At 36.1% G+C, this 24,612-nt stretch overlaps 1 protein-coding gene across 1 annotated transcript in view; it reads right to left on the bottom strand.

Moving 5' to 3' along the window:
* The window catches only part of LOC114354435 (unconventional myosin-XV-like), a 45,165-nt gene that overhangs the window by 13,097 nt on the left and 7,456 nt on the right, over positions 1 to 24,612 (bottom strand). Inside the window, exon 2 of the mRNA XM_028306821.1 lies at positions 9,693 to 10,042. Coding sequence (XP_028162622.1) covers positions 9,693 to 10,042 — 350 coding nt within the window. The remainder of the gene's footprint in view (positions 1 to 9,692; positions 10,043 to 24,612) is intronic.

Genomic DNA, 24,612 nt, shown 5'->3' with positions numbered 1-24,612 from the left:
AATAAATTAAATGAAACCATCAATCGAGCTAGTAGGATTTATTTTATTATTCATCAATAATCAAATTCAGAACTTGAATATTCAACTGCAATGTCTGCTCATGAACGCTTCAAACTCGGTACTTCTTTCCCAATTCCATAAAATTCAACACTTAGAAAGTGACAAAAAATTTAAAATAGGTAGTTGAAACAAACCACAGCTAATTTTCATAGTGGACTGTACTATACGATAAACATGTCAGTCAATTTGACAACCTTTGTCGGAAACATTATTCAATGAAAATATTGTCCGAATCCTTAGTATTTCTCTTCGACAAATACTTTAACACATTGTGAACCACTTTTCTTTGACGACTATAAAAAGATTTTAGCAATTTAATTCACAAAATCAGTTGCGTACATTTAAAATAAAGTTTGTTTACACTTTGACAGCAATAGACTGACATGCAAGGTGACATGTCAATGAAGTTTTCAGTTACTGTTGCCATTAAAAGAAATTAGTACCATTAGTTTTCCGCAACATGGCGAGGGTTTTTATGTTCCTGGTCGGGCTATAGCTCCTGAATAATGCAGTGTCTAATTTAAATCAATGCGTCTGTGGATACCAGCAGTTAAGTTTTGGTTTACAAATGCTGGCATGAGGAAGGCAGTTTACGTAATCCAGCGGAACCATTGGCGGAATCCAAATGAACTTTCATATGATTTAATTGACAGAAAAACTACCATGCTGGGCCGTTTCCTAAGAATTTAAATAATGCTTTAAGTGTCTGAGGGCAGTGGTAGACCGGGTTATTCAGATCAAATCGGTCGTTTTGATGGCTTTTATAAAAAGGCAGAAGGTAAAAATATATTTAAAAAATAGACACACTCGCACGCATCAGAATATACTGGAAAAATTTAATGATTTGGCATTGAGTTGGCTTCACTCCATAATATTTTCTAAGAGGCATAAATACTCCTAAAATAACAATATTATTCCTGGTTGCGCTATTAATTAAAGAGTATTTATTTTGACTCATTTTACGAACATATTTAGCGCCACTAAGCGCCTTCAGCATCAACCGCGAGAGGTCGCTGCGAATTAAAAGTTTGAGTTTCGAACGCACCGCCGGGAAGTGATGAATGCGTGACCCGTGACCGCTCCTGTGATTTTTTTTCTCACAATTATTGTATTTTGTTTTCGGTATACCCTGAACTTGTGTGCCTAGTGATCGTTATTCTTACTGAAAAGTGTTACGTAATGTGCATCTTGCGTCCTGGATGGAAGAGAAATTGTCCTGACCGCCTATGTGCTCGAGCGTGTGGTCTACGAGGTATCTGAAAGGAGCCCTTGCAACTCCATCCGCAACAACCACGAGTAAAAGGTACGTGCAATCCTGTTCTTCTTCCACCGGGCTGCTTTCTATTGTTGTTTCTCACAGCCCGGCATTTTTCAGCATTTTATACGAGGTACCGACCGCTATGTTCGCCATCAATTCTTTGTAAAATCCATCGCCGCAGGCCAGCTTGCGTTGGTAGTTCTTTGATTGACCCCGCTTTATTGGAAACCCCGCACCCGCTAAATAAGTATTTAGATACAGTCCACTTGTTTTTTTTTACCTCCATAGAGGCATAATGCGTTAATGAATTGGTCCAACGAATGGCATTCAACGTAAATTGCATATTGAAACGCAATTTTTTATTGAAATGTTGGCAAATGATTTATGGAGAGGCACTCATGCGCGGTTGCTCAGTACGACGGAAGTTTGGATGCAAATTAGCGTGCGCGGGCGCATACGGTTGGTGCTGTTAATTTAACAATAAAAGATGCAATAAGTAGATACGATTGCTCTATTATTTGATTATTTTACGTGCCTACGCTTTTCGTGATTGTTGACGTGATTCAAGTGTAATATGAAGTTATTATCGATATCGATAATATCTAAGAAAGTCAATCCAATTATAACTTTAATAACTCTGGTAATTTAATTAATTGAACAAAGCAGAAGATTAGGTACTATTGTTATATTTAGACTAAACAAGGACTTAGAAGTAATTTTCACATTCCACTGCAGCATCTTTCTATAATAGCGTAGTCACGGGCAACATACTCGTAAGTCAAACATAATCATACACATCACATCAGAGTCTGTGGAACACATAATATCTGGACCGGTTTTCATTAAACATTAACTACTTTATGGGCAATAAATTAACAATGAATCTAAAATTTAATTAACGGATATTTCTGCACTAATAAACATATTGATAGCCTACTACAACTAGTCTACTAGTTCTCCAATTTCAAACATTCTAGTAAAATCTGAGGAATTTGCAATTTTGCTTTCAAAAGTATATCGATAATTCATTTGGAATTTCAAAGTAATGTTTACGATTTCTCGGAAACGAAGAAAAAGAGTTAATATCGGGAAATCCCTAATTTAATTAATTTGAAATGGAACTTCGATGTCGATGATGGTAATTACAACTAACGTTTTGTCATTTTCATACCATGAAAATTTATAGTTCCTTAGTAGGCCTATACGGGAAGTAAAGGCCCTTGTTAAACCGGCTATAAAAATAAACCACTACCGTTTTTAACGTATTTATCATTAGAAATCAATAAATAGCCGTTGATTTGAAAACACACTTTCCTTGACATTTCAGTTTGCAGAAAGCTGAGAAATGTCATAATTAGCATAATACTAGACCTAGCGTGTAGCTTACTCGATTGCTGCAATGACTCTATCATTACATTCTCAATCTTACTGCATAAGAAATAGAGTTCACCATTGAAAGACAGTGCAGGTATCGTGCAGTGGTTACATTGCATAGCGCATGCTCTTCCTAGTTGGATGTAACTGATTGTTTCGAACAACACAATGTTACATACAATGATGGTGACGTAGGCGCACGCTTATTTTGGGTCAAACGAAATGGGAACTGTCGGTCTACCAATGGGTAACAATGGAATCGCTAACTTGTAGAAGAACGCTAAATGATGTACGGTTTTGTAGCGCAAACTTTAAAAACCTCAGTTATCGATAAAGATACATAATTTTAACTTGCTGTGCCTGCATCATATGTAGTATCAATATTGATGAAAAATAAAAGTTTGCATAAAGTAAACCAAGACTAATGGGTTTAATAGTAATTCTAATGCATCTAGCATTTCAGTATAGGAAATCGCGCAAATCGATCTGTAATGGGTCATTATTGTCACAATTTTATGACAGACACTTTGTTCAGAGTTAATCCTTAAAGTAGCAGGAAACTGAGACACTGAAATCAATTATTAGCACGGTAATATAGGTACTACGGAAAGTTTGGGTGTTCAATATCACATCACTCTATTGTTGTTCACTATAGAGCTCACAAATACGAGTAGTAGAATAAGGGAGAGTGACCTAAATAAAGGGAAATTATAGACTCAAGATGAACTGCAAAGGCCATTGTTAAGATACTACTAGGTGGTGTTATTTTGAAAACAAGATCACGGTACGTAGCGAGTTAAAAAAACTGGCACTAATTCCCAGGACCCAAGTAAGGAATCTCACAAAAATGCTCACAGTATAGGATTCTCATCATCACAGCAATGGCCGTCTTCGGAGAGACTGTCGCCTGACATGTCCACGCGCGACCGAGCCGACATCTCGCGGGGGCCGGCTAACACACACTGGCCACCACGCAGCGAAAGTGTCAGGAAGAACAAGATAAGGCTGCGTACAGGCGGTGCGAAATTACCGAGTTCCGGCAAAAAGTTGAAGTATTTAGCAATTTGCTGCAGCCTGTACCAGTTGCAGCGGTAATTTCATATTTTTAGACCAGACTGTGAGTTTTTATTCAGGGTGGTGTGGATGGATGACGTAGCATAACCTGGAACTCCTGGAAGTATTTACACGTTATGCTACGTGCTTATTGAATGCGTAAATTAATCCTTTTGAGGTAGGTATTATTGGCCTCTATTTGAAAACTACACAATTAACACCCGCTAACTAGTGCAGATCCTTAATAATAATGCACATCGCACTCTACGAGAAAAGAGCAAGGAGTTTATTTTGTTTCGCTTCATAAAGAAACAAATACAAGAACTCTACTGCAATGCTCGTAGAGTTAACTTTGTTTGAGAAACAAAAGCAAGAACTCTACTTGTTTTATTTGTGAACTAGTCTTTACTTCGATTCGGCTTTCGTTTGTTTGTTTACATCTGCCAGTCACGCTTTGGCGCGGCTTGCTGCGGCGATATAAATGGAAAGGTCATTATGCCATGATTTAATGGCTTCAGATTCAGTGAGGTCGAGCCTTAAGAAATACTACGTTATGCAAATTTTACGAGGAATGACAAAACGGTTAGCTCTTTAAATGTCTAGCAATTTGGTTAATGGGAAGTTATAACATAATCGAGTGTTTATATCCTAATCGTTTAGATAATAAGTTGTAGTTCTTGACAATAAAGTTTGTTTCTTGTTTTGGAATTGGAGGAACGTTTCCATAATTACTCTTTTGTAAAAGTTTGTCTCAATATGGGTGCAAAAATATATGAGAAAAAACAATTTAATTACTATAATGAGACTATGAAAAACATAATATATAAATGAAAAACATATTATAACGGTAGGGGCCAAAAGATAAGGAGACATGTAAGTAAAGTGCCCCATAAGGGCTACCTTTTCTTTTTTTATTATAATACATTTTGACGTTCATAAGTCCCACTCGTGGTTGTGCTTGTGGTCTAACAGTGGCGGCGTAGCATAGGCTGGCACCCGGGGCGTCATAATATAAATTATAGCCTAAGGCACCCCAGAATGGCACCCGCCCTGTCATGACATCACGACCGTCCTTGCCATGCAGATTCCTCAGTGAGTACTAATCTGCGCGACTTTGTCACCCCCTGATGCTTGGCACCCGGGGCGGACCGCCCCCACCGCCCCCCCCTTACGCCGCTACTGTGGTCTAAATTGAATAAATATTTTTGATTTTGATTTTTTTTTGATCATGGAATTCACAATATTTTCGAATTACCTTACCATTCCCGAGGATAGTCGATTATTTCAAATTAGTTGCTAACTTTGAGTTTTTGAACTAGCTGAGATGATGGTTAGCGGTGACTACCTTCAATTTGTGTAAGCTTGTTCCAAATAATAGGTTATTGGAGTTATTGGAGCTATGCCTCGAAGGCAAGCTTCCGGGTTTTGCCGGCGTTTGTCAGGGTTATGCTTCTGATTGCATCCTTGGAACAAGGCAGCTTGTTACGGCTCTCATAAGCTGTATTTGCGACAGCCTGTTATTACGGCGGGTACAGTCAAGCTGTATAAATCAGTCAGCAGAGTACTTCACGTAAAGCATCCGATAGACAGCCGGGAGCTTAGCGTGGAGCTTTATTATAGGGACTTGTACTCGCCGCGAAGCTTAGTTATTTCCATGTCACTGAAGTAACAAAATAATAAGTTTTTTTTTTCAAGTGAATAATAAAAGCGACAGATGTGGTTCGCCTACTGGACTACAAACGCCGAAAGTGCTGAAATCCGCTGGGGTTTTATTATTCGTGTGATGAGCAGGTATTTATTGAAAGCTCTAAGACGGAAACTTATTAAAAGTGTCATAAACTAACTAGTTACCAGAAAATTACCTATAACTTTGCTACAGTAATTTGGTTTAAACCTTAATCGGTGGACTATAAAGTCAAATATCGATAGCAGCGGAAAATGATCTCTTACAACGTCGATCTTTTCGCCCGAGACTGTACTTACAATGTTTTGTATTGTTGAGCTTCGGAGCAGAAAATCGCACACTTGAATGATCATCTTGTATAAACGTTATTGTGTAATTATTATTAGGTATGACCGTTAGTCTGCTGCAACGATTACAGCGCGTGTGAACTCGTCTTTCGCAATCTACACAGAAATTTTGGAATGCATCTCAGTATAACGCAATTTCAACCCTTTTAATTGGCCTTAATTTTCAGTTTTCGTATAACTTAGCGAACGCATGTACTGATAACATCAATAAAACATTACAATAAAAAAAGATATAAGATTTTAAACTTTCGCGTTCCATTTCATCGCAGCCGAAACGTCAAGCCGTGAGTAGGTAATAATGTAACTCATTAATAAACGTCGCGTTAAGACCCGTGTCTTACTATTTTAATAAAAAAAGATGTCAGGATTATAGTTTCGATTAAATCACGGCTTTTGAATTATTCAAGGACGTTAGTAGTTAAAGCTAATTGATAATTAGTTGAAGAAGACATCTGGAACAAACCGTTAAAATATTTTATTGGGTTAATTAGTAAAGTCAGTAGGCATAGATTTAAGATAGATGAACATAATAAAATTATAAAGAAGTTTATAAATTTTAATGATAACAAGAAAAGGACTCATTCGTCCTTGACTCTGAATATATGAGCGAATATGATGTTGATTCCCTCGATCAACTGTTAGCACTTAAACACTAGCATTTAACGACATCGATATGATATCAAACCACCATAAAACACTGTCACAGATTTTACACAAAAAGAAACAATAGCAAACGCACTCTCAAGATAAGTGAAACGTCAACTTTCGCGGCAAACGCGGCTGTATGCACCTTACACGGAACTTCAAAAGAATAAGTGGAATACTTGCATTCTGTGCTTGAGCCGTGATGCCACCGAGCACGGCATGGTCGAGGGTTACCAGCCTACTGCGACAGCCGACGGCGGTGTCGCAGCGTTCCGCCCGAACGACGCTCGAGCACTAACCAGGGTTGGCCCAGATTTTTCCCAAACACTTTTTATGGCGCATTGTTTTTGCAAAGTTGCACTCAACATTGGGCAAGAACGTAAGAACATCTCGTTACGAAAATGCGATCTTCTCACAATGGATGGGTTATGGCACAAAGAAAAATATTTGGTTGTTAACGAGAACACAAAGGGCCGGTAACGAGTGGCGAGCGACTGTGCGTGGAACATTGTCATGAGCCTATTACTTGTTTTGAAGAGAATTACTTTCGCACGTGTTTTAAATTGTGAAATGGTAACGATGCTGGAGCAGCAATTTTTAGTTGACCCTAAATGTAGGTGATATCACATTACTAACAGCAACTTTAACACTGCGGTGATGAGACGATGTAAATGATCCATGATTATCTCATACAATGAATATGTATCTCGCGTAACGCCACGCCCACGCATTTAGAAATTTTGATAAAATGGATTTATCTGCAACATCATCACATTCATGCTCTTGTAGGACACTGAAAGCATTATCATCTGTTTAGAGTAGATAACTAACTCTAGTTTTTAATTTTACCCCATCAGAAGAATTTTTCAAATCAGGTGAATAGCGTTCTGTGATTACAACTAAATCCATGGGTTTTATTTATAGACAGCCCTACTGATGTCATTAGCAAAAATTACCGAGTGAAGTTCAGTCCCACAGGACCCACATTGAATGTAAATGCCTACGTGTAGAGCTTTTTTCAAAACCATTGTGCAAGTGTGGAAATTCTACTTGATGCAATTAAAAAGCCATACAGCAGCTATTTATTACAACAGTGATTGCTGGATGCAGATAATATAGAAATTATGCGTTGTTTACTATCTTAGGTACATATTTCAATCACTTCAAAAGATCATAAAGTGAGACAGAGAGCTTTTTATTCGATCTTTTTATGTCTCAAGCACATGAAGATTTTGTTAAATAATGGATAATGCCCTAAGCTGTAAGCTTAAGTAAGATGGGCATAGGAGCGGATTTGTGTTTCGAAATCTGTAAATGAATAAATCAGTAAACGCATAGTACGAGTATATTTATCACTTACTAGAGATTAAGAGCCAAAAAGTAAATCCCAAAAGTCTGATTCATTCAATGACCAAGCAATAAAAACGAAAGGCGCATCTTTACGCATCAAATTAAAAAGACAATGGCATTTATAATGTTATTCACTTTAATGACGTGTATGTAAGTTTTAAGACTCCAACCTGTCATTATCGAAAGTGAAACGTAATGTATCGTCATACTGTCCATTATTAGCCTTTTCTGTTTTTTGTTTTAATTCTGGTTATAATTTTATAGGAGTAATAACTAAGTAGGTTCTTGCGGTAGCGGAGTCTCGCGTGAGGGTGTGTTTTTGTTATGTCAAACGTTGAAACGTCAACAAGACTGCAGATGTACGACAGGTGACAGCTATGTTAAGTCAAATGTCACCCGTCTAGCACCACTTTATTAGCGATGGAACCTACTCTACTCGATTACGTCTGGTCTGGTACTTTAACTATTTATTGATATCCTAATCAGTGCAAGAATGCTTCTTTGTGTGCTCAACATGGTAAAAAATAAGCCTGGAAATTGAAGCTAGGACCAAGGATATATCAAAAAGTACAACTCATCAACCATTAGACCACGATGGCATTACAAATTAATGAAATCATAGCATTCCTCCACAAATGACTCGTTAACAGTGTATTGTGTCCAGTTTGTCGTGCCACATTTTCAGGTAATGTAAAACTTATTACAAAAACACCAAGAGCGTGACGGTGGCACGCGTGCCTGCGCCCGCGCTGCCCGGTGAATTAAACAGGACCTAGGGTTGATGCTTGCTGCTTTAATCCACTTGCATAAAAGAAGAAGGTTATGGAGATAACCATATACTATTTGATGGATTAACCCGTCTGCATAAAAGAAGGTAATGGATTACGTCAGCTTATACCTACAATTTGATGAATTAAACTGTGCAAGATTTAGATGACGAATCATTTTATCTCTAGGATCTTTGTACGCCAATCTGGTTTTTAGTATCTTAATTATAAATAAAACTATTTTTTATGTTCCTATGCTATGGATTTCTATAAATCGTCTTTTTCTGGATGTTACGTATTTATTTACACACGAATAGAATATGTAATATGCATGAAGTTATCAACAAATTCAAGCACCAGCTCTTGAACAAGTTCGGAGAAATTTATTTTTCTCCTGTTGAACTTGGGATTAGAGCAAGTAGAGTAGTGTTTTATTTATTCTATGATGACCTACATATCGGTACCTAGGCTATACTTTTTAAATTGTAGCAACCCTGTGCACCGTATTAGAATAGTGACCGTTATTTGGTTTGTGTTGCGTTACAGGTACCTATATGATGGTCATGCAATTAATTTGATTTATAAGCGAGGAAGATGTATTATGTATCAATAGTATATTACCATAGCCGGTACGATGTGTAGGTAGGGCAACCTTTTGGAATAATAAGTCACTTTAATGTATGAAAAACCAGTTTCGCTTCCGAATCAAATGAGATTCAGTGAAAGATGATGCATAATAATTGGGTCTTCGATTCGTATTTTTGTGCAATGAAGTATAAATGCATAGATTAAATTAATAGCGTTTAACAAGAAGCGTTTTTATGAAGATGGCGTGCACGATGTCGCGTAGAGAGCGCGATCCTACACGCTACCGTAGATATTTAGTTTCTACATCGGTCTGTAAGACTCCGGGGTGTATAGAGACTTCAGTTAATTTGTTACCCTACAAAGACGTTTTGTAGAGTTGCTATCTGTTGCTGCTGTTGATGTACATCTGTTCTCCAAGACTGACAAAGGTCTATCATTTGTGTTTTGAAAATATATTTTCATAACATAGAACAATGCACTAACAGGAACACAGAAAAATAGTTAATCGTTTAAAATATTTCTGTTACAATCTGGGGAAAATGAGATAAAACAAAAATTGTACTCACTCTGGACTCTGTCGGAAATGGTCGACGGCAAACTGCAACAAGGGATGTCTGCCATCATGCTGTGGTGTCGACTGGTCTCTCCTCTCTTCTCTTATCTCTCTTTCCCTATCTCTATCCCGTTCCCTCTCCCGGTCTCTGTCTCTCTCGCGGGGTATCGGCGATGAGGCTTGCCGCCTCTCGATAATTTCTGACTCGTCGCGGGAATCGCGCGATTCCCTGCTCTCGCGTATTTCTCGTGAGTCGCGCGTTTCCCGTGAGTCGCGCGTCTCTCGCGATTCGCGCGATTCTCTGCTTTCGCGTTCGGGTATTCTTTCCTTTGCAACACCATTTGTCGTCGGTTTTGGTTGAATCTGGAACAAGGGATAATTCATTATACATAAGTACCTGTTTATAACACAGCATGAGAAGAACTTAGAATAAATAGGTGTCTATAAGGATATAACTACTGATCTTTGTCTATCTTAAAGCAGGGAAGTAACGTCACCTACACGCAATTGCAATAAAGTAGTAAATATGCAGGGTTAAATACTGGTCGTTAAATATCAAGTTTGATGATCATGAGGTGGTCACAGCAAGGATTTCGATATTTAGCGACGGCTCATCGACTAAGAAGAGAACACACAACAACTCAAAATGCCTTCTTCTGTACTAATACGTTGAATACTGCGATTATTTAAATAACTGCTGACGATTACGGCTCTCTTCGATTCGGCAATTAGTCAGCGGTGCGCGGGCGCAGGAAAGCGTGAACCTTAATCGAGTCCGACACTCGCGGCGTTTCATTGAGACGTTTCATCAGGGGTGCCACTATGACGTGTGAGGCTTAGTAGCAAAGGGCAATGTTGAAAAGTACTAGGACTCGTAATGCTGAGTACCCACTAGTCGCAGGTAGAGCTGAATGAAGCAGAGTAAATACATACGAAACATAAGCTATAATATAATTTCAACAAAAATTGCGATCGCCTCTACTAATACGGACGACGACATATGAACAAGCTGAACACTGTATCACCGTGTTAAAAATAGATTTTACCACCGTGTTAAATTTGTTTTACCCCTGTACAGTTAATAATATTACTTAATTACTAAATATTACAAAACACAAATTATGAAACGAACAAGTTTCTTGATGCATTTGTTTTTTCAATATCATTAGCTTTAATCAAGAACGCACTCTAGTGCGTTATATTCAACATAATCCTACTTAAATAAATTAAAAATGAAGAGCAGCAACCCTAGCCAGAATCGCGGATAAGTTTCATCGCGATCGCCGATAAGATATCTCGCTTCAAACACGAGTTACCGGAAAATGTCCGCAATAAATTGAATTATGGAAAATTATTTCGCTAATTACTCCAATATACCGATTAGTAAAGTACTTGTACGCACTCTGCCTAAAGAAGAGAGAGTAGTAATTAATAGATTAATTGATTGCTACTGATTCCCATTAATGAAATTCAATTTGTTGGGTAGGTTTCGAATTCAGTTCAAATTGACTGATTAGTGATTGCCTATTTACACCATATTTCCTTATCACCTAAAGATTGCACGCATGTAAGTCTAAATAAACAATCAAAAACGTAAAATAATACAATTATAATATCAGAATAATTTTCTTATTAGTTTTATTATAACAGTGTAAAAACCGGCCAAGTGCGAGTCGGGCTCGCGCACAAAGGGTTCCGTAGCAGCAAATATAATAAACTTATTATGTCAATTTATACACCTGGTGAATGGAGCCTAAACTCTCCCGATATTTTGCCTTGTACTTTTATGTATGAATATTAATTTTATATATGTNGACAGACGGACAGACGGACAGACGGACAGACGGACAGACGGACATGACGAAACTATAAGGGTTCCGTTTTTGCCATTTTGGCTACGGAACCCTAAAAATGAAAATTAAGAGATACGGAATATAGCTTTAAAAAAGCGAGTTAAATTGATTGAAGTACATAATGTAGGTACAGTAGAATCCGTTTAGTACGACGTCGCTAATAACGTCCGTCCGACTGCTTTTAGTGACGCATATTTTTGATTTGTTTGATTTGTTGAGAAATAACGAAAAAAAATACTTCTTTAGTACGACGTAATAACATCGGTCCCTCCCTTGAGCGTCGTTATAATAGGATTCTACTGTATTTATTAAAATTGGTTGCATAACAAAAATAAATATGAAATTACATAATTTCATTTAATAACTTTCAGTATTTACTTATAGTCCTGTGTGTTAAATTCTACTTTAATTAATAGCTGACACGTTAGTTTTGTTAAATAGCGAATGAAGAAGGCGAAGAGGCGGCTTGTTAATGCAAATTTTTTGTATTAATTAATTAAATACATGAATTGCTATTATTCAATTATCTATCTTTTTGACATAACATAGTGTAAGTGTAGTAGCGTATCGCTCAGTTGTTTATCATCAAATAAGTATTCGTGTCATTAATTATAAATAGTAGCAACTCGTATCTAATTTACAGTCAATAATTAATATGAAAGTGGAAATTGTTTTTAACAAGAAACTAGGTAGAGTTGGGTCGGTTGTTATATTAGCCTTTCCCGCGGTTTCGCTTGAGTAGGTTTTGGTTTGTCACATATTTAAAGTTCATCAAACTTTATGTATGTTTAATTTATGTGTAAAAACAAAAAAAAACCGGCCAAGTGCGAGTCGGGCTCGCACACCGAGGGTTCCGCCGCGTACAAACGTAACGGTTTACAATTTATGACGTATTAAATCAAATTAGGTACTTACTTGGTTGCGAGTAGTGGCGAATTCCAAAATATGCGGTATGATTATTTTTTATTTATTTATTTTTCCTATATTTGCATTATAGGTAGGTACCTATCTCATTGTTTTGAATTTTTGCGTTGATTTAGAATTTCTCACAGTTTAGAGGCAATTAGATTTAAGAAGTGTTTGATATGAATTTCAACTATAATATCTCTACGCGTTCATGTGAAAAAGGGTAAGTAGTAAGTTTATAATTATTAATAAAATATTTTATCTTCCAAATTTCAAGATTCTGAGTTTACGGGAAGTATCCTGTAGGTTTTGATTCCTTTGAGAGTGTCGAAAATTTGTTGAAAATATCGACATAATCTGCTGTATCTTTTGATTGGCTTGGCATAGAAGTTTGATATTTTCACAGCTTAAAGGGACAATAGACCTGAGTATTTCATGTGAATTTCAGCTTGATACGTTCACGCGTTCTTGAGATAAAGGGTCTTGACAGACGGACGGACAGACGGATAACAAAGTGATCCTATAAGGGTTCCGTTTTTTTCCTTTTGAGGTACGGAACCCTAAAAATATTTGGCAAAGACCTAGCCATAAAAACCGCCTAAATTGTGTTTTTCGATGTTTTGTATTTTTGATAATTTCAGTTTAATCCACTAGAAATGTGTGTGCATAGATAAATAAATTACAGTGACAGCCAGCAAAAACTTAAATTATTATAATAATCTTGTTTTCAGTTTAACAAACGTTTCTTTAGTGGCAGGGAAAATGATTTATTAGTACTATACCAGTCACTGACACACACAATGCGTGTACAAACATTATAAAAATCAATTGTTTCCCTGGGGAGTTAAAAACTGACAAGAACTAGTACATATTTGTTAATTGCTCGAACGTTTTCACAGATATTGTACACTAAAGAAAAACTTTTTTATCACCATTATAGTGAAACTCTTCAAAGAGTTTTCACAGACACTTTTTAATCCAACTAAGCAAAGAAGTGTTAACTGATCAATTGTTGATTCGATTATGCGATTGTTATACACACTTATCGATTTCCAAACTCGGCATCCTCTCGAATGTGACGAAACGGCCGGGGATTTGCAATAAAATACATTATTAATATAAAATGCGATATATAAAGTCTTTGCGAACGAATTTATTGCGTTAGACTAACTAGCTATGAAGTTTACAACCTAAAACTGAAATCTTATCTTAGCATAGAGCTTATTAATGTGGAATTGTAGAGCTTAGTTCCTTGAAATAATCAACTAAAAACTCCAGTTTAACTTGCCATTTAAAATGAAAGATAAAGGTGTATTTTTTTCTGATTAAGTATCAGATTATCATGGAACAAGTCGGTCATAATATGTTGTAACACAAAATGCAATTTAATGGGTACCTTTGCGCAAACTTTTATGGCGTCTTTGTTAGGTAACAACATTTTCATAATAAGTATAACAATAATAAATAACATAAAAAGATATATTTTACATCTGTAAAATTACTTTAAAAGTGCATTTCATACCTTTTGTTTCCGCTTCAAAGTCTTCCTACTCAACGTCCGAATGACACCGTATATATTTTCCATTGCAAACTTTAATATACACTTTATATTTTAACACAAATCGATTATCACTTATTAAAATCACTTCACAATCGATTTATTTTTGCAACGGTGCGATTTCCGCGCTGCAGTCCCGAGGTGCAGCGGCGGTGTGCGCGCGCGCCGGTTGCTTGTCGGCCGACATCTTTATAAATATTGATGCAATCTCGATGTGTTCGCTCCGATTAATCGCTAATTTCTTTCGTAATTCGAATACCTCGGCTAAGCATTCACGACGTTGCTTGTTGGTTTTTGTGACAATATTTCTTGTAGTTTGTGACAATATTTCTTGTAGTTTGTGACAATACATTTTAAAGACAATTTGTTAACTTTCTTTCGATGCATATGAGGCGGGGAGGATTCCGAGTTGGATTTTATTTGAAAGAAATACTACTTACGTTGTAAGCAGTACAGTTTACAACCTAACCTAAATAATAAATAAATAAACCTTGATTTATTTATTTATTATTTTCAGGCTTTTTTATTTTATTTTATGATCAAGTAGACAGACAGCAAGTACCTAAATAAGCATAGTAAGTTTATGTACATCAATACAAATTGACGAAATGACAGACACGAGACTGATCATGTGCCGTTTTTGGAACACTTATATGGAACCCTAAATATACCGTGTTTTGTATTTTTTTTTCTGCCTGTAAAATAAAGTAATCGATACTTAATAACTGTAACTGGTACAAATTAATTGTTATTTTATCAATTAATACTCTAAAAACCGTTGTTCCATATCTAACAAGCTACTGTAAGCTGGACGTAGCTTCGATTTGCAGTTCAAAGCCCCGCGTATGCGTGTTAGGAAATACTAAATCAAGTGCTATATGGTATTTCTGTACCGGTAGAAAAACAGCGTATCATATTTTCTGTAATTAGTTTCTGTTTGGAGCTAATTAGACCTCAATCCTCAGTATAATAAAGAAGCTGGTAAGATCGTAAGATCGTCAAGTCTTCAGTGGAGCGTGTCGCGTAAATTAAATACTATTTATAAAAATATATACTTCACTAGCGTTTTACTCCGGCTCCATCATCATCATCATCATTTGAGCCATAGGACGTCCACTGCTGAACAAAGGCCTCCCGCAATACCATATTGACTGGTGGTGGCAGCCTGCATCCAGAGCCTTTCTGCTACTTTTATGCGGTCGTTCGATCTACCTTATGGGTGGACGTTCTTTGGGTCAGTAACGCCCGTTTTCACCATCAATCCCTAATTTTTAAGTGAAAGTTTTTTTTTTTAAGATTATATATTAGCAATTTGTATTGCCCAAATTACTAATAGTCCCGTTAGCCCCTCGTGTTAAGCTAAATAAGCTTGTGTTACGAGTGGGCTCACCACAATAGTTGAGCGGCGGTGGGATTCGAACCCGCGTTCCTCGGATCTCGAGTCGGCCACTCCGACCCCTTCACCGTTCGGCTATCGTGGCTATAAGTCTACCACTTACACAAGTTATCTCAATAAAATTGTTTACGTACCTAAAATATTCATTCTATCTTTATAATCAAACAAATGGCTCTTAGCTAATATAAATGCATGGGCCCCTTTCCTTGAAGTAAATCTTATGAAGAAAATAATATTTTATGCTTATTGTGGAAATAATCTATTTTTTTTTATTTGAATTTTTGTGTCACAATATCTCTATTTTTGTATTAATATTGGTCTCTACTATTATCATTTTCTCACTTCCCATCTTGTTCAACTCTACATTATATTCTATCAAAAATGGTAAAGGCAGTAAAATATTTAAGTGTAAGAACTATGAAATAATTCAAATAATCAAAATTATCTCTTAAAGTATAAAAACAACAAAAGGAAAGGTCAAATCAGCTACTATCGTGTGGTTGAGACCAGAGTCTCTGTTTATCATTTTCTTGACGTACTTGACAATATTATTATTCATTATTAATCCTATATGCTCATGTCTGCAACATATCTGACAGCAGGGAGTTAGACCGGATCCCTGCCAGTTCCGGCTTACGTAGTAGCTACGGACCTCCCGACAGTGTGGCCGTTCAATTTACTTATATACTCAGCGAGATCTAAAACTTCGACACCGCGATTCAGGAAAAGAATTTCAACATTTAATTTCTCAGCAACTATTCAGAATTTAGCAACAAAATCTTTAGCAATAGATAATTCAGATTTACCTTTATTAAAAATATTTTTTTCATAAATATTATTTAAACAATATTGACAATATGAGTCGTTTTAATATTTTACACGTCGTTAATGGTAGAGTCCATAGGTGCGAAAGAGACGACATGATTCTGTCAGTTACTCACACCACCTTTTGGCTTACGCTCTACATTTCACAACGATTTTTAGAGGAGCACCCTCTTTTTTATGCTACGAGATAGAGCAAGACACACAAATGGGCGTGGTGACGAATAGTCTTCAATTTAGAAACACACTGAATTGTAACGGGTGATTTTACTCTGCTTTATTTCTATGATAATACTCGTACTACTTATGGTTTTCCATTACCTCATTGTGCCAATCCTAGTTGTTACGCGTCATTGTTTGATGAATATTAACGGAACAACACTTGCAAACTCTACTACTCGTATTTCGCTTGTTACACAATCCGACAAACTGACTAAATAAAACATGATGTTTTTTTTAGATACATACGGGGGTTTATGTTAAAAATATCTGAAAATTTTAATGGAAATCGGCCATTTTTTTTCTGTATGATCATTTTGAAGTAATTATTTGGCCTAACAATTGAATATTGGTCATAAAACGAGACACTATCCGCGGGAAAATTACTGTATAAATAATCTAAAATATAGAGTGCCATTTGGTAACAAACTAAGCAAAGCGGTTATGGTATAAAGATACTTATAAACATATTTCGTAAATATAAGCAAATAAAAAAAAAATATACAACAATTATTGAACCACCTTCTCCTATGCCAGGAAGCAAACATTTTAGCTATAAGGCAGGCCAAATTGTAGAACATTTCACATATTTAGCCCACTGAGTATAACGGCACTGCTAGAGGTGGCTAGTCGACATAACTGAACTAATCAACGAGGAAGGGCGAGTGAGAGTGGACGGAATGCGTGCGTGCCTCCTCAGGGAATAAAATACCGGAATAGCTTCCTAGGAGTTTCTTATTTTATAAATAAGTAGTCAGTAAAATGATGACGCGTTTTTTTAGCTTTTGAATATGCACTTTAAATTCCTGTTTATCGTCGCTTTAGTTAGGGAGCTTGGCGTCGGGGATTAAGTATCGTAGTTTTGGGCGTGTAGGGTAGGTATGTGAAATTTAAAACAGGAAAGTAAGTTTGTAGTTGTTTCTGTTTGTTTGGTAAAGTATAATCCAATGTCAATGACTTAGTTTATAATTACTATTTTAAAGTTCCTCAACAAGACAACACATAATGCTCATAATAAACGACTAACACTGGCCTTCCGTACACTGGCGCGATGGCGTGCACATAATTTCTTCCTCCTTGACACTGCTTTGCATGCGCCTGGGCAAATGGACCGAGACACCGAGTAGTTTGATAAATGACTGCTGTTATATGCAGCCAGGCGTGCCAATGAAAGGGGAACGGACGCATAGGGTTGGCTGACAAACTGATTAACTGACAATCGGTTAGTTAGATAATCTGGTAATGCGATGCGTAAGAGGAAACGGTCACATGATAGGCAGGTGCAGCTCAAGTGGAATAATTGATGCGGATGGAGCAGTTGCTAAAGCTGTGTTGGACAGGTGATATAATACCCGTTTTCACCATCAATCCCTAATTTATAAGTGAGGGGTCACTTAAAAATTAGGGATTGATGGTGAAAACGGGCATAAGATTACAATTTTGTTAGTACCTATTACGACTACATATGATGCCACAGTAAGTCTCTAGATTGATGAGGGTACTTTCAACTGTATTTATTAAAACTTTTAGCACCTGTAGGGAATTAGGTAACTAAAGGAATATTTGGTAGGTAGATAGATATTTGAGTCTAATTAAGTGAATTTTAAATGTCTCTTACATTTTAAGAACAAAGTCATTCAAGCTCTACCTATTATTGTAGTTCAGTACGTAGTTACAATAGCTAATTTTAACTTTTTAGAGCGTCAGTAACAATAAACTCTAATACAACAAAGCAAGGCAATAAAATCATAACTAAACAAAACTCAATTTGCTAAACTAGGTCATGTAACTGGGCTGTGTGACATACTAATACTATGTATAGCGATCAACGAGACTTCAGCGCGTACTGTGCGCCTGCGCAGCGCCACGTCGAAACTCACGGCAAAGTGCTAACACTGCGATAATGAGCGATGTAGGCCGTAAGGTGCTAGCGTTTACATTGTGATGATATTTCAAACGAAACAGACACTTATATCTTACAAGGTAGAGTTTAAAAATATGTAATGACTATTTACACCATTAGATATTTAGCATTTTAAGGGCGCATTTAATTTTGCCTCTTTAGTCCCTTTTTTTCTCCACTATTAATTTTGTTATGTCAAATTTTCATAGTGAGGGTCTACGAAAATTTTAAAGGTTGATGGTCCACCATCATTATCGTTGTGACCATCATGCTTTTTCAGATAATAAGAAAATAGTTACAATATTTCAAATTTAGTTTACATACAACATTTTAAAAATATGTATTTTAATATAAAAACACCGTTAAGATTATGATAAATTTTAATCTGCATTTGAAATCGGACAAATTGAACGATTTTGTATGCGAATTATAATTTAAACTTGAAACATAAATACATTTCCAAGTGGAGCTCTACCTAGTCATAGTGGTCATAGTAGCAAGCGAATGACATTTCAGTTTCTTCTTCAAACCCATCTTATTTAATTACGTTGTCGCTTACATCAACACGTTTTTGCCACAATAAATCGATTTCACGTAACACACGAGTTCACTTTCCTCGACAAAGAGTGGGCAGGCTGGGCACGTGTCAAAGACCTGACTTTCATCCCATGTAGAGTCTGGCTCTGGACCCGTTTCAATTAACCGTCGTGTTTCCATCGATCGTTAGAGCTAACAAGTTATTGCCTGATGAACTTTGATATAAACTCTATTAATTGCTTTCGCAGAATCGAATCGACGAAAAACATACCACGTTTTGCTGTGGAAACTCTACAAAAACCTTTTATTTTTTGCAAAAGGTGTTCCAATTAATCGAAATGTTCTTTCTATTCCAAGTTTCATATTGAGCTTATTATTTTACAGGTATTATCAAAGGTCCCAATTACTCGTAGAAAATGCAAAATGGTGGCATTACCTTGATCATTTTATGTATTTTGATTAAAAGCAGATTCCAATTACCTAATACAAAAACCAATTTATGTATGATTGAGGTAGAAGGAAGGCAATAAGTCAGGACTGGATCACTTTAGTTATTTACTTTGAAAGAGAATTATGTATATCATAAGTGCCACTTGTGGTCTAAACTGAATAAATATTTTTGATTTTGATTTTTTTGATTTTGTGTATTATTTTAACTCGTTTGTTATGGGATCATTGCTGCATGTTTTTTCTGTGATGATCTTGGCTATACGAGTAACAGAATTAAGTGAGATCTACGTAATTTATTAGTTGATTTCAATACACGCCCGGCCATCACCACGTACCACTTACCACGGCGACCGGAGTCGAAAACTCATGTAATTGACATTATCCGAACTAATTGGCTCGCAAACAGAGCGTGACACTCTGCTTTCCTCGGGTAATAATAAAGCGGATATAAATGATATATTACTTATTATTTGGGGACGAGTTTCTTAAAAACACTACTAAAAATTCGGTCTCGCTGCGTTTCGAACGTACAATGTTCAGATGTATGATTCTCTAAAAGTAGAGAAGTCGGACGATTGATTTTTGTTCATTATTGTTTTTAAAGTTACATATGAGACGGAACATAAAATCATACAAGTTAAACAATATTGTATTATTCATCCAAGTGACCATTAACCGATCTCGACTTAAGTCTACGTTTTGTAATAAGAGAAACTGATGTAATACTCGTATACTTAGCAAGTAGTAGGTATAATTTAAGTCTAGATATTTTAATAATAAAAAAGGAAGTAACTCATTACGCCAATTACTTTTAATGTCACACGGTCATCTTTAGAGATGATTTACTGTGTTTATAGTGATTCTGCCATAGATATTACTGGAATAAGCGTACAAAGTTCAAGGTGCTTCCAAATAACGTATAATTCTGGCATTATCAGTACTTTAAAAATTGAGACCTTAAAACTCAAATAGTACATAAATTGTTTGTGTTGTTTTGTTTTAAAATATGGGACTTAAAATCGCAAGTAGAAATAAAAATATACATATAGGAATTAGCTACAAATATTCCAGGAATAGCTAACAAACAGCAAAACCTCCACCTGTTTTCATTATGTTATGAATGTCATATGAACAATTGCTCACCTGACCATACGCCACGATACGCATCTCAGACAGAAATCCGCGTTTAATATCCGTATAAAAACAACGCCCTGTATAGATATGTAAATGGAATAGAACCAAAAGTGACGTTACACCGTTTTTATGACTGCCGCTTCTTGTAATAGCGCTGATCCACCAGATAAGGTGAAAGTGGCTCATTTCGGTGCTATACCGGAGAACAAAACAACTAAAACCTAGCAGACTGTCCGTAATTAATGAAAATCTCGTGGGAAATCAGTGTGAAGGGTACTACGATTATCAATTTGTTTTGATGAGTATGCGGAATTATTGCATAGTACCATTTAAACAATCGCGTGAGAATATTAAAATTTAATTGTATTTCATTTATTAATTCAACTAAAATTAAAATGATTAAAAATAATAATGGACAGGCAAATATCAATTTTATTCCAATAGGAATTTACGCTTACTTTTTTTAAACTACATATTTACAGGCATTTGAGTTTGCAGTGGCATGTCATATTAAATAAATGATTTATGATGATGATGACGACTGTACGCATAATCTCTTAAGTGGTCAATTGTACTGTAGCCTTTTTGACGTAACCGCCATTACAAGAAAAGACATCAACGCGTTACGGGACATTTGATGCTTCCACTCGACTGGTGGAGTGATATTTTGAAAGATTTTTTCGCGCGACTAAAACGTTGGTAGCCTGTTTTTCGTCCAAAAAAACTGCAACATAAACAAAAAAAGCGCATAATTTTCTTTTTAAGATTGACAAAAAGCTAACCCACCTATTTTACCCAAGTCTCCAAAGCAATCTAGCTAATCTAAATATATAAAAGGAGAAACTGACTGACTGACTGACAGATCAACGCACAGCCTAAATGGCTAAACGTAGGCACTTGAAATTTGGAAGGGACGTAGCTTAGGTACCGTAGAGGTGCACTAAGAAATTTCCGGAATTCCCACGGGAACGGGAATTAGCGGGAAAAACGGGATTCACGCGTACGAAGTCGCGGGCGGCCGCTAGTCTATTTTATAATTAGAGAAATAAGTTTTCAACGTTTTATAAATTACTAGCAAGTTACACGTAAACTTTTTTAATTGGCAAGTGGTGTGATGTTTACTATCATTAAAATAACCTTAAAAGCATATCTTTTTGTGTGACTACCGAGGGTCCTTCCAGCCTGGACAACAGGAAGCACGGATCACGGCACCGCGACCGACACGGCGTCGAATGAGCAGACAAAGAGACTCCACCATTCATTTGTTTAAAACGAATTTGTCATTGCCGGTATCGTTAAAGGACGCACATTAATACAGCGCGACCTTTTTTATATCAGAGGACACAAAATACAAATATAGACCTTGGTACTGACCGCCCCATCTTCGATTCCTTCGAGAAATTCGTGGGATGTGAAGTATTGAAATGAGACAATGCAATAGAGAGCATGATCATTTTTATCGAAATGATGCATATTAATTTATACATGAAGGTATTTATGCATGCAGTTTTATTTTCTATTTGTCATTATCTATGCAATTAGTTATTGAAAATATTTTTTTTATGCATAGGTACTATTAGTATAAGTAGGTAGACTTTAAACTACAAAACATGTTAGAAAACTGTTAGAGTAGCGGTGATATAATTTCCTTTTTGTCACTAAAACCAAAGTAAGTACTCTATATAACAATAGAGAGAGACACTATTTTCATCGGCCCACTTCCCACAATTAGGTATTAACGTAATAAGCACCAAAATAGGCGATTACACCAAATCACCTATTTTCGTTGGTCAAATCACCTATTTTCGTTGGTCATTATACGAACGTTGCAAAAATACCGGACGTTTGTGCATTCAGCACCAGATAATAACGCAGCTTCCTGTGTCTACAACGTAGTCGAAGATGCAGTTTTGAAATCATTGATTTATCTAATAGACATACAAGATAGTAACAAGTTCAGTTTGCTAGTTTATTTTGTCACATGCTTTTTTAATTTACATCATCATCATCATCATTTCAGCCACAGGACGTCCACTGCTGAACATAGGCCTCCCCCAATGACTTCCACATCGCACGGTTGGTAGCGGCCTGCATCCAGCGCCTTCCTGCTACTATCAGGTCGTCGGTACACCTTGTGGGTAGACGTCATTGGTTGGACGTAATTCACATCAAGTCGCATGAATTAAAGCCTGACCTTAGACTAGTATTTAAATGTGTCTATATTGTATAATTTTTATAGCGATTTTGCATATACAATGCCAAAAAAGTAGGACATAGCTCACTAGAAAAAAACTGATTTAGATTGGTTCGAATTTCAATAGCCGTGGACCGCTTTTACAAAGTTACTCTACCAAGCTTTTGTTGTTTTAATAACGTTTAAAAGTTCTCTTAAATAAAACAGAAAGGTTCGCTAATAAACAGCTAATTCTAAAAAATTAAAACAGCTCTATATTTCTTGGACACTTTTTAACTTGAAAAAACCTTTTAAAAGTTGATCTCGGTTTTATTCGCTCGTTATCTATGGCAATTTAATTTAATTGACACCTGTTATTCGCTTTTATTTCTTGCTTCTCAATTGATTTATTATGATTAAATACTTATTATGACTAATAAAATTAACAACTGTATTAAAAAAATTAAATACCATCTATAAAGTAAGGAAGTCTAAACAAGTAATTAAAATAAAATAAAATAATATTCATTATGTTTAAGAGACTCGACGTATTTGATATTATAATAATGTTCATCAAAAGACATGAATTTGTAAACGTCTTGCGTAAATAGCTTCTGAATAAGCAAAAACAACGCGAGCTCACGAATGCTATCATTATTCTTCTAATTACGATCCCATTACTTGGCAAAAACGAATGGACTTCGAAACGGTAGTGCGGCCGACAAGAAATAATATTGATACCAGTTATGATAGAAAAAATATGAATGAGTTATTCTATAATATTTAGAAAAATATTGATATGTTATGAAAATAATGGAATAATACATGTATTGCATGAAAATAGGTGCGTGTGCATCGCCTATGTCTACAAAATAAACGTAAAGTAAAAAAAAAAAAGGACAAGGGATAACTGTAAAGAAGTCACTCGGAAAAAATAACTTAGAGATTGTGTGATTATTGTGACTGCATTTCATATTTTGAGTTACCGTTCGAGATTAATTAGTTCTAAATTCTAATACAAGATATGTTACGATATATTGTAGTTTTATTTATTGGAGATCCATTTTTCTTTTTAAAGATTATTAGCAATTTGTATTGCCCAAATTACTAATAGTCCCATTAGCCTCTCGTGTTAAGCTAAATAAGCTTGTGTTACGAGTGGGCTCACCACAATAGTCGAGCGGCGGTGGGATTCGAACCCGCGTTCCTCGGATCTCGAATCGGCCACTCCGACCTCTTCACCGTTCGGCTATCGTGGCTATATTATATGTCACCGTAAAATTGGGAATTCCGTCAGATTATAATCTGACGTAGTTAAATTACAACCTAACCTAACCTAACCCACTGTTAGTTTACAATCTAACGCGTTATATTATAAACTGACAGAGTTCACAATTGCACGTTGACATATACAATTGAAGTCACGGGCACAGCTATTATTGCTAATATTGACTTAGTCCGACACAGATCACCACAGATCGCGAGACCGTCCATCATTTTCGCTCCTAATCGATCAACCGTAATGTCGGCAATGCCATCCCACTTCTATCGCAATGTGATCGTGCCAATAATCTTTGTTTTTGCTATGGAGAAAAATGGTTATTGTCATGCAAGGCACAGTACCAACTCACTGGGTATTTAGAGACGTTATGCATAACTTAAAGTAGTAGCTAGAAGTAAAACGCATGCTCATCAGCAGAAAACGTTCTAAGGTTTCTCTCAATTTGGCCAAGGTATGACTAGCATTTGTGCTTTGGTAGACATTTCAATAGACAATTTCAATTTTAATAGACAAGAGCTTCCTCGTTGTGGATAAAAATATATTTTTGTGTAGAGATATTATAGTAGAAAATTTGGTAGAGGTTACTGGCTTTTAGCATTGACACCTTTGATAGCTCATAAATAAACATAACCGACACATATTCGAAGTAGCATTTGAATTCGTAGAAGTTTGCAAACTAAAAGTTACTTACAAACGCAGA

Source organism: Ostrinia furnacalis, unplaced genomic scaffold (assembly GCF_004193835.3).
Source record: "Ostrinia furnacalis isolate ACB-3 unplaced genomic scaffold, ASM419383v2 OfSCF2049, whole genome shotgun sequence".
NCBI classification, from domain to species: domain Eukaryota; kingdom Metazoa; phylum Arthropoda; class Insecta; order Lepidoptera; family Crambidae; genus Ostrinia; species Ostrinia furnacalis.
This window is presented reverse-complemented; position numbering and strand designations above follow the sequence as displayed.